The 15,358-nt window shown below is 41.6% G+C and overlaps 1 protein-coding gene across 3 annotated transcripts in view; it reads right to left on the bottom strand.

The window, feature by feature from the left end:
* Tmem178a (transmembrane protein 178A) overlaps positions 1-15,358 on the bottom strand; it is a 64,286-nt gene that overhangs the window by 44,470 nt on the left and 4,458 nt on the right. Inside the window, exon 3 of one of the 3 annotated variants that reach the window (XM_010604951.2) lies at positions 3,731-6,216. The exons of 1 other annotated variant lie outside the window; for it this stretch is intronic. In XM_010604951.2, coding sequence (XP_010603253.1) covers positions 5,975-6,216 — 242 coding nt within the window. In that variant the 3' untranslated portion in view covers positions 3,731-5,974. Of the gene's footprint in view, positions 1-3,730; positions 6,217-9,035; positions 10,040-15,358 lie in introns of those variants that run through there. One more of the 3 variants, XM_019204668.2, reaches the window with a different exon arrangement.

The raw sequence follows: 15,358 nt of genomic DNA, 5'->3' as shown, positions 1-15,358 counted from the left end.
TAAAATAAGTATTTATGTGCTCACCACAGTCAACTTGACCAGCAGGCAAAGCCATAAAGATGGAGATTAAAAGGATTTTATGACTCGAGAATGGAATAGCCTGAGCTTGACACGTGGCTGTGATTGTGAGGGTCCTACTGTGTCCTGAGAACCTGAGCTCTCCTGCCATAATTTAGGGGCACCTCCCTGAACCCCCGCTCTAGCAGTCTCTGTGCCTTCCCAGAATCCTCAGAGGATGTCACTCCACATAGGGAGAGATTCTGGGGAATCCACTGTTAAGGTCCTGTGTAGACCTTGAACGCTTTTTGAAAAGCCTGACGACAAAGTTCACCATCCTCACCACCCACCCTCAAGGCACAGCAGGGCCAGAGTCCAGTCATAGCTGGTGCATAACTGGTCGGTGACCAGATGCATTTTGGGAAAGTCAGAAATGGCAGCCCTAAGGCACGGTAGGCTTGTTTTCAGAATGTCTCAGTAAGCTTTAAAAAACTGAAGCCCTTGACTGAAGCAGACTGATAGTCCACTACCAGAGGGCAACCACCAGGCAACATCTGATGTCCCGCTCATTCACTGACAGTTCCATGCTTTTTCCCTCATGTAACTGAACTGAAAAAATCTTCCCAGTCACCACTGTTTGATCAATGATTTCCAACCTGTATGGGCAGCCTCTGGAGAACAACTAAAAACCAAGGTGGAATCGACTGACAGTGGATCAATCTGAAGAGAAGGGGCATTGGGAAAATTGAACCATGTTCTCAACTATAATTTTCAGTTTCTTTTTCCTCTTTTTCCCTTTATTTGTTTATTTTTATTTATTGGGGGGTGGGATACAAGAACAAAAGTTTTCTAAGTAAACAATCTAACTCTAAAACTTCCTCAGGCACCGTCCTCGATAATCCACCTTTCTGTTCCACCTGCATCCAGTTTTCCGGCAAGGCTTGTCAATGGCATTCTAAAGCACATCTACTCATTTCTCTCTGTCTTCACCACCACTCCCTTGGTCAAGGCCACTACCTTGTCTCCTGGACTCTTGTGACATCCTCCCTCCCAACAGCCTGTCCCACCTCTATTCTGGACCTCTTCAAATCCACTCTCCCTCCGGTGGCAACCCTGACATTCCTAAAGTGGAAATCACATCACATCCTCATGCTTCTTTAAATTCTTCGGCTGCTGTCTATTGCCAGAGTAAATCCCAGCCTCCTTAATGCAGCCACCAAGGCTCCACCTGTCTTAGTAGCCTCACTGTATTACTGCAACCACATTCTTCACAGACCCGGGTCTTCCTCTGGCTCCTGTCTACAAAAGATGCACTTAGAGGTCTGAGCGAGACCACAAGGCCTTACACATGGCCACTGCTTTACAGCGAATGATGAAAGGGAGAGAAAATAGGAAACAAAGACAGAAAAGCATCTTATTTTATAGCCAACCATTTTGTTTTCCTCTTGTAGAGACTTCAGGCAGACATGTTCTAATAGGATTTAAAACAATCAAACATCTTGCTTTTAAAGTTTGCAAAGCATAGATTGCATACTGAAAGAAAAAATAGTGGATAACCATATTCCGCATTTGCAGTTACGTCCCTGAGCACCTTTATGCTTTTGTGGTTGTCCTGCAGCACGAAGAACTTCGTCTCCTTCAGTCAAAGGACAAGGCCCTGGAGAAATTCAAATGCAATTTAAAAGATTTCTTGGTCATAGCTATTTGCATTCAAAGAAAAGTCATTTCTGAAGCATTCCTTTCAGAATTCCAATTAGAGATTTGAAACACCCACACATAAAGGAAAAGTTTAAAATGAGGTGTAGAATTATATTGAGGTTACCAACTTAATAATGTTTGTGCCATCAAATAAATGTTCCACAGTGATTAGTTCATAACACATTTCAAGTTATGTTTGGGTTAGTTTGGGTTAATAGTCCCTTTAATTATTCTAATGAGGCAAACTTGCTGCCAAGCTATCTTTGCTTTCCATTTAGTTTAATCATCTTACTGTCTATTTTTAATAGCTTCCCCACCAGTGATGCTACAGGAGTCAGTTCTGCCCAGGGAAGAGGAGTTTAACTGATTCCACAGATTTAAAAGGACCCACTGTGGACCAGGGACTGCACTAACCAGTGGAGACGAAGCACGAACAAGGCCATTTTCACCTTTCGAGAGTCTATGCTCTGGTTAGTGAATAGGTAACAGGTAACCTGGGGAGGGTAACTGGTCAAGAGAGGAGTCAGCGCCGTGCAGCCTGTTCAAGGCCAGCACCTGGTAGGCTGCTTTGAAGCTGAGACACAGGGCAAAGTCAGACTAACCCAAGCAGAGGTGTGTGCGTCTGCAGCAAAGGAAACATCCGGAGCAAAGACCTAGGGGCAGGGTCCAGATGCTTTTAGAATCCCAGATGTGCAGAGTCCGTTGGGGAATTTTCCTCGAGCTCATGGGCCTTTGTTTTCCTGAGTCTCCGGGATCTGAAGTTCCTTGTCACACCCTCAGCTCACCTGTGTGGGTCCACTTCTGCCATTCTCAGATCTGTTTAAAATACAAAATCTCTGAGTCACCTCCCAGCCCCACTTCCCCAAAGTTAATAATCTATTTTTGATTCAAATGATGAGAATGATGGAAAGTGAAATGCACACAGCCAGTGGGAATCTCCAAAAGAAACTCACCTTAATAACTATTTGAATTACTTCACTTCTGGATTTATGCAATCATTTAGGGCCAGAAAGGGTGACTTTTTTACTTGTACTTTACTGCATTTTACTAGGACATGAGCTTCACAAGGACAAGAACCTTTGTTTTGCTTCCTTGGTGTTTCTCAAGTGCCTAGAATAGTTCTTGGCACATATTAGGCATTTAATAAATATTTTTTGAAAGATAAAATGAATTTTAGGAGAATGTTATGGTCTATGGGAAATCTAAACTCTCTAGGGCCCATGGTAGCCCAAACAAAGAGAGGGTAAGGTTCCTTCAGAGTGGGCAGCGCTGGTCCTAACACTGCAAATAAATCAAGTACAAATGAGGACAAACTGGTCAAAGGAAGGTCATGGGGAGCCTGTGGCTGTCTCATCAAGGTCTAGGGCGAAGCCTTTCTTGCAGATGTTGTCTGTATGTGGCGGATAAGCATGATTCTTAGCCCATCATCTCAGGTATTCTGCAAGTCCACTCATGATTCAGAGTTCTATCTTGCAAAACCTGAGGAAACTGCCTTGGATCATTTTGGGGGACCCATGAGCACCGCTGTGCCAGTGTCACTGGACCTTCCAAGGCTCAGCCTGGTTCCTACGGAGAAGTCCTAGTGCAAGGCTGGGTCTTTCCCAGCCCAGTAAGTCTGCTTTCGGGGCCTGACAGCTACTGTACCGAGGGCCCCATCTCCCTGCACACCCTGATTCCTTCGGAGAATGCAGTCTTCTCCTTCCAGTCTCTGGGCTTCCCCTGGGGCACTCTGAGCCCGGGAAGTCTTTCCTCTGGCTTTTCCTTTCTCCTCCCTCCTACATCCTCATTTCAATAAGCTCAGCCACACTGCTTTCTGCCCAGCAACAACCCCTGAGGCAAAGAAATAGTCTGGCTCCACACATGCAGCTGGAAATGGGACAGAGTGAACAGGCGGACAAGCCAAGGATCTCAATAAGTTATTCTTCCACACAGTACTGTGCGGCCAATTAAGGAAACACCCCTCAGAGAACTCTGAGGACTGGGGATCAAATTGGCAACTTTTGCTCACATTCAAGATGGTAAACAAAAAGTGAGGGACCGTGGCCAGGCATGTGGCTCCATGTCCTGAGCCTGCGGCGACTGGAAGGCAGGGAGGCCCAGTTCTTGCCAGCACACGTTTGAATCCTAAGTAAATTCTTGCTTCTGGGCAAACCCTTCTGGTGCGTGAACCTTTTCACCTTCTGCCACTGCAAAGCTTTCTTCTATTCTCACCTCAAACCCCTAGAAAGGCTCTCTGAAACTTCAATACTGACTCACACAGACGCTGCTTTGGTGGGTGGAATATAAATGTTCAAGAGTCCTGACATCTTCTGTGGAGATCTTTATTTAAAAAAAAAAAAAAAAGGAGTTCAAAGGAAGAGTGCTCCTGCTTTGAGGATTTCCCACATAAGTAATAAATGGAAATAATTGCCTCTTTCCATATGTCTCTGATCTCATCCAGAGGGACCGGTTTATTAGAGAGACTGTCAGGAATATGTTTATGAGCTTCAGTTGTGCCCAGAGACACAGGGCCCGAATGTCATCCAGCCTCTTCGGAACAGTTTCCGTGACAAAATGTGGACCCTATCACTTGGAAATCTGACTTTATTCTGCCCGGGTGGTATTTTCCTTGTCTGAGTACTAAAGAAGCTTTTTTTTTTTAAATATAAAGAACAAAAGAATAGTACCTTTTTGTGAAAGTCAAGTCTGAAACAGCATCTTATTCAGGATATGGCATCTTCCCCTATTTTACAAAACATTTTTATCATACATACCCACATAGAGAAGGAATAATGTTAGAGTTCAAAGGAAGGGCTTAGCAGTTAGCTAATGCCTAATCCTCCATTGAAAGATAAGAAAATACAGTATATGGAAGGCCTTTAATTTCTGTTCTATACCTACAAATAAGAAAGGGATTGAGGGAAAAACACAAATGTTTGGAGTCTGATCCTGAGCTGGCAGAGAATAGCAACTACTTCATTGAGCTTTTGAGAGAATTAAGTGAAAAGATATCCAGAAAAAATAAAAACAACCCAGTTACTGGCACATAGTAAGAGCTAGATAAGTTAATAGCTTAGTAGCTAAGGAGGTCAGTACAATTCTGGCTCCAAACAGTGGTTCTCCAGCTGCACTTCAGAATTATCTGGGATGGTTAAAAAAACAAACAAAAGAAAATCAGGCCTGGGTCCAACTGTGGACGTTGAGTTAATTGGTCTGACTGGGACTCAGTCTGGGGACAGTTGAAGAATTTGCTAAGTGATTCTCATGTATAGCTAAAGTTGAAAGTCACTGGCCCAGAACAAGGCGAGGGCCCATGTCTCCCTATCACTGGATAAATACCAAGCAGATGGCAAAGGAAAGGGATAAGATTTAAATATCACAGTTAGGTTTAAAAGGAAATTTGGAATAACAGCTTTTGTCAATTGCAAGCATGTGACTGCTACAAAAGATTAATAAAGACCAACCTAATTGAAACAGGCAATTAGGTTTAATATGAGTCTTATTAAAACAATGGAGTTCTCATCTGTGCTTTGTCTAGGGAGACTCATTGAACAAGCTAAATGACAGAGAAAAGCACACCTGCATTAACAAGGGGGCAGTCATTTAATGCAGAAATCCAGTTCACATAAAGAGACAGAGGTTGAACAACAGATAGGACTTCAAACAAGACTGCATAGTGTCACGGATTAGCTCTTACACGGTTGATCTGTTTTCCTCATGATTCTGATCCCAGCACAAAGACAGAGAAGAGACTTCAATTAAAAAGTAATAATAAGGCAACAGAAGAAGAATCCCCCTGTGACAAAGAACATCCACAAATAATGCGCAAATATTGTGTGCTGACACAAGACACCATGAGGACAAGTTCTGAAGATGCTGCATTAAACTTTAACGAGCATGGAACAGTAACAAGAAAATTATACTCGCTTTGTTATGAATCCTTTGCAAATAGAAATGACTCTCAGGTAATTGTTATATACAAACTTTCTGAAATAAATGGAAACGATACAAATTTTTCCATCGTAGTTCTTCTTCTACGCCTAGAAGTGTTCCATGGCACACTGTTCCCTATTTCTCACAGTCAAAGCATAAAGAGTCATTAAAGCACTTGAATCCACAGTAATCTTGTCCTTAGAAAGGTCAGGAAGTTTTGCATGATTTTCAATCAGTCATCCAGAAAGGGCTGCAGGCAACAGGTTGGAATGTAAAAAGACGACTTTGTGCTTGGAATCCTGATGTGAACTCCGCTCCTCTCCCGCTAGGAGTTGCCCACACCATCCCGGGCTCTGAGTGCTGACAGTCATACCGTGGAGTCCCTGGCAGACTTTAGATGTGCAATCTTGGTCCGGCTAATAAACGGATAAGCGATGCAGAGACCTCCAGCTGCCACGATAAAACCTAAACTGCACCAGGCGCAGAAGATAGACCAGCTGTAGCCATGTTCCACATCATCAGGCAGGCTATAAATTAGCTTCGGGAGCCGGTTCAAATCGTAAGAGACACTGGCAGCATACGTGCAGAGGGAAATGGTGCAAAAGATCCCTATAAATAATACCAAGAGAACAGAAAGATCAGCCACAGCCTTGCCCACCACCAGGCAAACGCCGGGCAAGCCTTTGTGAAAACTAGATCAACCGGTTAGACGACCACTCCACATGCATAAAAATCATAATTCTCTTACTTAAGTCGACTCATTCAACAAGCTCTCACCAAACGCCCATGTGCCAGACCCTATCTTACAAAAGATGAGACAATGTTTATAATTTGAATTATTTAGAAGTAGCTGGCTTGCACAGTTTTGCATGTTGAATTTTTTTGTTGTTGTTGAATTTGTTTTTGGTTTTTATTTTTAAAAACAATTTAATAAACATTTCTGTTTTATTTTACTCTTATTTTTGAGATTGGGTCTTGCTAGGTTGCCCAGCCTGGCCTCCAGCTTCTGTTCCTCCTACCTCAGCCTCCTTAGTAGCTGGGATTATCACCCTGTTTGCCTAAAATTTCTATTTTTAAGGGAAAAAAATATAATCTCTCAAATCTAATATAAAATAGTTGTGTTGACTTTTGCTCTATACATGATGACATTTTTATATAGTTGCAATGGGTACACAGTCTGTTTTTGTTTTTTGCTTTTTTTCAGTAAACATTACTGGAAGTATTCATCATGTTGGCTATAAATAATATTTTAAGAGTTCTTAAAAGTAGCCTTATTTTTCAAAGTACAGAGTCCAGCATATACTAGGGCCTCAACAAAAATATTTTTCAATTTTTTTATTAGAACAATGCAAACATTCTTACTTAAAGATAGCCCCCACCTTTTTGCAGTACTGGGGAACCCAGGGCCACATACGTGCTAGGCAAATCAACAAAAATCATTTTAGTGAATGAATGAATGAACAAATGCTTTGAAATAATGCAAATTAAATCTAGAAATCTGGAATTGATGTAAAATAGCTGGGTAAGGAATTACGTATATCAACCTTTCAAATTGTAGGCAATTTGAGGGACACAAGGAAAATAGGCATACCAAAATTTTACTGTTCCTATCAATACGTGTATGTATAGCTGGCCTTCAAGAACTCTAAAATCAGGGCTCTAATAAAAATGAGGGAGATGCTTCTGCCCTCCCACAGTAGGGCAGCTCAGATGTTCTTGGGTAGGGTGGGATTAGAACAAGGCAGCTGCTGAGTTGAAGGTAAGTAAGAAAAACAGAAACTAGCACCCAGCCAAGTATCAGAATGTCCAGTTCTACTCCAGGTCCTAGATCTCTGTTGTACTCCAGCTCATCCCTGTGTGTGATGGAGGTAGTGTCTATTTGCTGAAAATTTGCCTTGGTATCCATATGGATGCATACAGCACCTCCTTTGGAAACAAACATCAATTTCAGAACTGAAAAGAGAGCGTTTAGAGAACCAGAACTCCTTTTCCACCCTCCTTTTTATGGATAGCTTCAGAGATCAAAAATACTAGCAGAAATATAAATTCAGAGTAACAATTTGAAGGAAATAATGATCACCTTAACGCCATTTTTCCCATTTAATGCTAGAAATCTGCTTCTATTTAAATCATGGAAGGGAACATCACCTGAATTTTCCAAATGTGCCTTTAGAAAATACATATTACAAATTAGAAGGAAGCTTGACCTGGGGTAATTTGTTACTTGCTACTTTTTGCCTAATTCTGTTTTTAAACTCTAAAGTGATTTTATTTTTCAAAAAGGATAAAATTTCATCTTCTGACTTCTTGCTCCATTTTCCTTACAAGAGACATACAGTTGAACCTCAGTTCAGAAACTTGATTCTTTCCACAATCCTGGTCACAAACCAAGTTGGACGATAAATCAAATTCAAAGGTGAGGTTCAATGTTGACCTTATGAGGCACTGGACTTGGCTCTTGTCCAATTTGCCTTGTGACCAGAGTCGTGGAGAGAACTGAGTTCATGAACCAAGGTACCACTGTACCACTCTGAGTTCTCCAAAAGAAAAACCAAGATGGAAATAATTCTTTCACAAAGGAATAGGCCATTTAAAAGAAAAAAAAAATGTCTGCTTTTTCCAGACCTTGTGAAAAGCAAATGTTCTTACATTTATATGAATGTTTTCACTGTTGCCAAAACAAAGACAAATGTTAACAGATAACAAAGCCCTTTAAACGAATGCTGGTTAATAAGGCCACTACAAAAAAATTGATCTCTGGAATGCCAACAGGTAAAATATAATAATCGAATGATGACCTGTTCATAGAAAAACAACTCCATTCTGCCTCTAGCTGTTTGCATACACCTGAGCGCCTCAAAGCAAGTATTTTTGTAAGTCACATCAGTTAAATGACCTCTGAAAGCTTGAGTTCAAATTTAAGACTTTTAAGTATCTGTCTTCGATGTCCAAATGTGCGGAGCTGAAATATAAGGAATATGTATTCTAGTCCTGGGCTCTACCACTAATCATTGTGTGACCTTGAAATCACAGAAACTCTCTGAGCTTTAATGTCTTCATCTAGAAAAAAAAAAAGTGAGGGCTTGGTCACTGAAGTCTCTTACAGTGTCAAATTTCTATGATTCTGTTAATCCAAAATAAGATATGGAACAAGCATATTTCCTATAACTTGTTAGTGAATCTAATACTCTAGTATTATGCAACTAAATAAAAATGGAATATTCTGTGTATTTTTTTTTCTGTATATATTCCTTTTGATTTAAAAAAAAATCAACTCCAGGGCCAGGAATTTAGCTCAGTGGTGCCACTGCCTGCCTCGCAAGCACAACAACCAGAGTTTGATCCCCCGGTACCAAAATAAATAAACAAAATAAATAAATAATCCACTCCTCTTCCATCAATTCCATGAAAGTGCTTTTGGTGAAATTAATTTTGCCATCACACCATACTGAGTAGAAAACGATTATAAGGAATCAGCTAATCTTAGGTCTTAACCAAGGTGAAGATTTCTTTTTGCCACCAATGTCATGTACGGTTGTAATTTCCCTGGGCACTTGATGTATGCTTACCTCAAAGACACTGTGCATGATGTCACTAACACAGTTTCTTTCTTTGTCCAAGTTTCCAGAGAGCTGAAGCTCCCTAATGCTAAATGTGTGGTCCAGCAGGAGCAGAACCACAGAATTTCTTTGTATGCTTTTGCTCTACTCTCACTTTTGGGTCTATCTTGCCTTACACTATGGTTTGGCTCTTAAATGTCCCCCAGATGCCACGTGTTAGAGGCGTGGGGCCCAGCCTGTGGCACTCACTACTGGGAGGCCGTGGAACTTCTAGTGGACGGAAGGTGAGGTGTAGTGGACGTTGGTTAGGTCAATGGAGTCATACCCTCAAAGAGGCTACTAAGACCCACCCGTCCCCGCCCTCTCTTCCCAAGCATCAAGAGGTGAGAAGGTTTGCTCCACCTTATATTCCATGCCATGATGCCTTGCCACAAGGCCAAAGGAACAGAGCCGTGTGTCCATGGGCTAAAACCTCCAAAACCATGACCCAAAATAAGTCTTTTTTCCTTCAAGTTGATTTTTCTCAGGTATTTTGTCACAGCAACAGAAAGTTGAGTAACACATGTTGCAAATCTTGTTGTCCTTTTGTCTTATTTTTATTGCCAGTACACATCTATTTTACCATGAAATACTACACGCATCTCTGTGCCACTCAGGACCTTTCTGGAATATGCAATTATCAAACTTTGGCAGAAACTTGCTTTACTTCTTGCAGCTCTGATTCACTCAGCAGAGTGGGGGAGCACAGGTCTCTTGGCCTACAAGTATGCACCCCTCTGCCCTTCCCTCTTCCCACAAATGTCCCCCAGAGGCTGCTGCTCCTTGGTAACGTTTTTTTTTTTTTTTCTTTCCAAGATGTTCTTGCAGGTGTCCTGTGTGAGAAGAAAGCACAGGAAAGATAAGCGAAAAGAGCTGCTTTTTTCAAACTTCCGTATCTCTAAGGAAGTTTGCAAATATCTAGCTGCCAAGCTATTTTCTGTGGAACTGGCAGAGTACTATTTGTGATTAGCACAAGGAAATGTACTGTGAGGAGATAAAGCATTGTTTCCAACTGCTCTCACAAGCTTTTTTAAAAGCAGTCTACTCCATTCGAGTTCTATTCAAAAGAAAAAAAATCCTAAGTTCAAAAAAAATCAAGAAAAAAGCCATTGTTCTAAATAATGCAAGCTTGTTTATTGCAGCTGGATTAATAGTTTAGGTCAATTTTGACATTATGAATTATATTCTAGGCTACACGGGCAGCTTTTAGAGTACTCATGTGTTTGAGTTTGATAAAGCTATCATAACAAGGTACCACAGACCGGGTGGCTTAAACAATTGAGATTTATGTTCTCACAGCTCTGAAAGTTATGAATCTGAGAAAAAGGGGTCAGCAGGATTGGTTTTTTTCTGAAACGCCTCTCCTTTCCACACAGGTGAACATCTTAGACTTCTACAAGGACTTCCTTCTATACCTGAGTCCAAATTTCCTTTTTAAGAACATGAGCCATTTTGTGCTAGGAGCCACCCTAATGCCCAAATTTCCTCTTCAGAAAAAGCTATTTTCAAATAAGGTCACATTGTGAAATCCTGAGGATTAAGGCTTCAACATATAAATTGAAGGAGATACAACTCAGCCTATAACATGTTGCGTGTGTGTGTGTGTGTGTGTGTGTGTGCACGCACGTGTAATCAATAGAGTAAACTTCCAGGGCCGGGGATTTAGCTCAGTTCCGCCGCCTGCTTTTCAAGTACAGAGTCCCGAGTTTGATCCCCGGCATCAAGAAAAAAAAAAAGAATAGATTACACCTCCATTTGTCCTATAGGTCTTAGCAAGATTCTTCTGTTTTAAGTGTTATTTAGTTGATATTCAACAACTATTATCTACTAATGTCCCAGACCTAGTTCTGATTGTATTAAAGGTAGTTTAGTTTCTCAAATTCTTGTTGGTCATAGCCATAACCAGTTCAATACTGATGAGATCAGGAATCTAAAGTGTTCTTTCCACTCCATTTTCCAGCATGCATCTTAGGCAAAGATAGAAGAATCTTCCTGGATTTCCTATAAGCTCCAGATGTCATCTAACAGAACTGAAGACAGAGTCAAGAAAACCTCAGACAGGCGTGGTGCACGCCTGTAATCCCCACACTCAGGAGGCTGAGGCAGGAGGATTGCTGTGAGTTGGAGACCAGCCTGCGCTACATAGTGAGTTCCAGGTCACTCTCAATTACATAGTGAGACCCTGTCTCAAAACCCCCCAAATAAATAATAAATAAATAAATAAATAAATAAATAAAATAACCTGCTAAACAAAACTAAATTGTACCATACATGGAGGGTTTTTTTCATATGTTTGTGATATACAGTAATATATTCATCGTGGAGAACTGCTATATATATATACATATATATGTATATTACTGACTCTTTTTACTTTCCCTTCCTTCAGTCTCCCTCTATCCCCATATCCCCTCCCCATCCTTTCAAATAACCAACTCTTTGATTTATTGATCCTTTGTATTTTTTAGTCTCAATTTCATTGATTTCCACTATGATCTTTATAATTTCTTTCCATTCTTTTCAGATTTGGACTTTCTAGGATCCTAGGTTATGTATTTGGGATTCTTATGTGAGCATTTACAGGTACAGCATGTCCTCTTAGAAATGCTTTCATTGTGTCCCATAGGCTTAGCCAGGCTGTGCTTCCATCGTCATTTGATTCTAGAAACTTCTTTATTTCTTCTGTGATTCATCGATTATTCAACAACATGTTCTTTAGTCTCCACATGCATGGAGTTTCTACAAGTTTACAAGCCAGTGCCTCCCAAATTGTCCTGTGTAGGATTTACCTATGAGCAAGTTATTTCAGGTAATACTGCACTTCACTAGTAGCGTCTAGTTAATTAAGGTAGGTGGGGTGGTGTGGAAAGAAAGGGTGCTCCAGCATCCAGAAAGCTCAAACTCTAAGGGTCCATCTTGAAGATCCACGGGCCAAAATGCCATCTGTCCTTCATTCTTCTCACTGGCTTTTTGTCCCTTGGCCATTTTCTCTGAGCAGCTGATATTCTGCATCCAGGTGATGGCCCCAGGGGAGAGGCTTCTGAGTCCTGAGCTGACTCCTGCCTATTGCTGGTAGCATCTTTAAAAGAATGCGTAATTACTGGTCCTTGACAACCCCTGTATGCAGCTACTCTTATAAAATATTAAAAGGTTTTCTGCCAATATTCTTAATTAGAAGATACCATGATATCGCAGAGTTGCAGGGCTGGAAGGGATATTTTCAGATCAAGACAGCAGTAAATTTATGCCACCATCCCAGATCATCGACCTAATTTCCCATCCCTGAAATCTTTGTGGTGCCTGTGGCTAGCTGTAAAGATATAATTAGGGTAACTGGGCCCATCCTCTCCATGTCCCATCTTTGATGTGCTTAAAAGGCTTAAAGGAGTAGACGTTGCTTCACTCTGGTTAGCCTGCTTGATAAATAACCTAACTACAAGACCCAAAGGCATAAACATTGATTTTTTTTCCCCCCACTCCTTCAAAAGATGACCTGCACATCATTCTGGCCTCTTTGCTCTGCCAGTAAAAAATGCCTCATGTTACTTTCCACAAAAATTACTCAAAACCCCATGCCTACATTGTCTGACTAAATGAATAGAGACAGATAAAACTTTTAAAAATAGGTAATAAACAAGCACAAAACAGATTCACAGACCGTTATTCCTAGATTTTAAAAATTCCAATCTTTTTCTGAAAGATTGCAGTAATCTCCCTTACGGGAAAATCTGACCTGTTCTAACATAAGGTATTACAGTCCTTACTGAGCCTGCTCATTGTGAATAGCCACATGTGTTTGCTGCAGAAATGTTAATGGATTTGACTTCAAGACTCTGCTCCAGACCTTGCTGAGAGTGATGACATAGGCTACATGCACCGTATTACCTTTCTACAACAGACTTTTAAAAATCTTGAATTCCAGTATGTATCCAGCCCCAGGGTTTCAGATAAAATATTATACACATGTAATTTTAGTTCATAAATGATAAGATAATTCAACACACCTCCTGCAGCAGAGTTTCCTCCGTTTTTAGATGCACTGAAGCAAAGGAACAGGTAATCCAGGGTGGAGATAACTGCCCCAGATGCTTTGATGGGGCTGCTGGAGCTCTGTTTCCTTTCCCTGGTGTCAGAAGGAAATGTTCCTGCCACGTGTGCTCTCCCCAAATGACAAAGGCTGTTCTGGGCACAGCTGAGGAGGGTGGAACTAGTCGGCAGTGAGATCCCCAGCAAGGGAAGTCCATGCTTTATCTAGTTTTTGGAACTCCTCATATATAAAGAGATAATTAAAATCCTACAACCGAGACATTAAAATTATACTCAAAAGTGTTACCACCGAATAAAAGCCCTTTAAAATGTTTGGAGTTCAAATGATGACAATTATCACTGTTACAATGGCAGTTTGTTGAAACTGCATCAGTACGTGGGTGGAAATACGGGGCCGACAGTCGCGTGCTCTAGTAACGGGCAGCAGCGTGAGCTGGAAGAGAGGACAGTCTCACTCCCTGACTCCTACGTGTCCAAGTGTGTAACTTCGGAGCGTATGATGTCAAGAGTCTCACTGTGAGGCCCTGGGCCTACTCTGGTCCTGTTTAAGGAACCCTTGCAAGGCCCCGGGGAGAAGAAAGGGAACGCAGCCTGACTCCCAAAGGTGCATGGCGGTCCGCAGCAGCACGGCTCCACATGTGGGTGATCAAGACCTGTCTGCATGCAATAAGGCAGAAGGAGAAGGATCGTTCCATAGTTTCCATGTGAACAGCTCCAACTCTCATGTCATTGATATTTTCCATTGAAGGTCTGGCTAATAAGTTCAGGCAGAGAATGAAGATGCCAGCACATTAGACAGGGGCTAAGTTTAGCATCAAAAATCTGTGGGAAGGCTGCTGTCTAGAGCTGCTCAAGACAGTCTGCTTAATTAACATCAATGCTTTTAACCCTTACTTGCTCTCTCTCCTGCATGTGAAGATTCTGCAGCTAATTTATCTCATGCAATAGATTAACACAGTTATCTCGGTGTTTCCAAAGGAAATTCCAAGGTATTATTTGAAAGAACAAAAGCAAAACATTAAATCTTACAGCAAAGGACAGAAGAATAGAGCCCCCAGGAAACTCCTGGCTCTCCACTGAGCTCACCTAACCTTGACTTTCCACCTTGCTTTCCTTTAAAACTAGACCAGCCCCTTGGCCACCCAGGGAGCACTCACTAGGCCTGACTTTCATGGTCTTATGATTTGTTTTAATGCTAACACTTGTTTTATATGCTAATAGCATCTTACATTATTCATGCACTACCTATATTGCAGGTGTCCTTTTAAAAAATAATCCTAGTGAGCCTTTTTCAAGTCTAGAAATTCTCACACAAGACAAGGGATTGTGATATGGAGCCTTTCCAGGGCCAGGGGAAGCAAATCTGCACTTCTTTGGTGTATAGAGGCATAAAAATCAAGGAAATGGGGGTCCAACTAATAAAGGAGAAAATGAGAACTATTTTTCATGACAATTAAGCACCAGTAAAGGATTAAAGGAACCCTCTTGGCAGGACAGTCTGTTTTTCTCTGTTACTATCACCTACTCACTCTACAATTTAGATTATAAATGCACACATCCTATAGACACACAGCGACTGGCTGGACTTGAGGCTTCAAACCCTTCCCCCAAATTTCAGGACCCAGTTTTAGCCTCCCTGTGCTACAGCCCTGGCAACCCATGCATATTCACCCCAATCTATAAAAACGAACCAGTTTTCTGCTCAGAGCTATACTGGACCCACGAGACTTCTGGACACTCTGTCAGGAGGCTTCTGATGACAATGTGCAATGGCTGTGTCACCGAGGGGGCAGCAGGAAGCAAAGGTCCCTGCCTCTGTCACGACCACAGGTTGAGCACACCAGAAAGCAAAGTGCCACTCACCTGTCAGCCCTGAGAGACAGACAACAGAAAATGGCGCGAGCCCTGCAGAATTGTGGCTGCTTGTGTGAACGTGGGCTTGTTAAGTGCCCATGACAATGAGAAGTGGTTACCTGCATAACAGAACTCCAGGGAGGTGGACAAGGCTTATTAAAAATGGCTGTCTAGGGTAGTGTTAGTTCTTACTTTGCAAAACTTAATCTGGCCTTCACTCATTAACACATTTTTTTTTTTTTTTTTTTTCC

Source organism: Fukomys damarensis, unplaced genomic scaffold (assembly GCF_012274545.1).
Source record: "Fukomys damarensis isolate Sample0158 unplaced genomic scaffold, DMR_v1.0_HiC HiC_scaffold_2, whole genome shotgun sequence".
NCBI lineage: Eukaryota > Metazoa > Chordata > Mammalia > Rodentia > Bathyergidae > Fukomys > Fukomys damarensis.
This window is presented reverse-complemented; position numbering and strand designations above follow the sequence as displayed.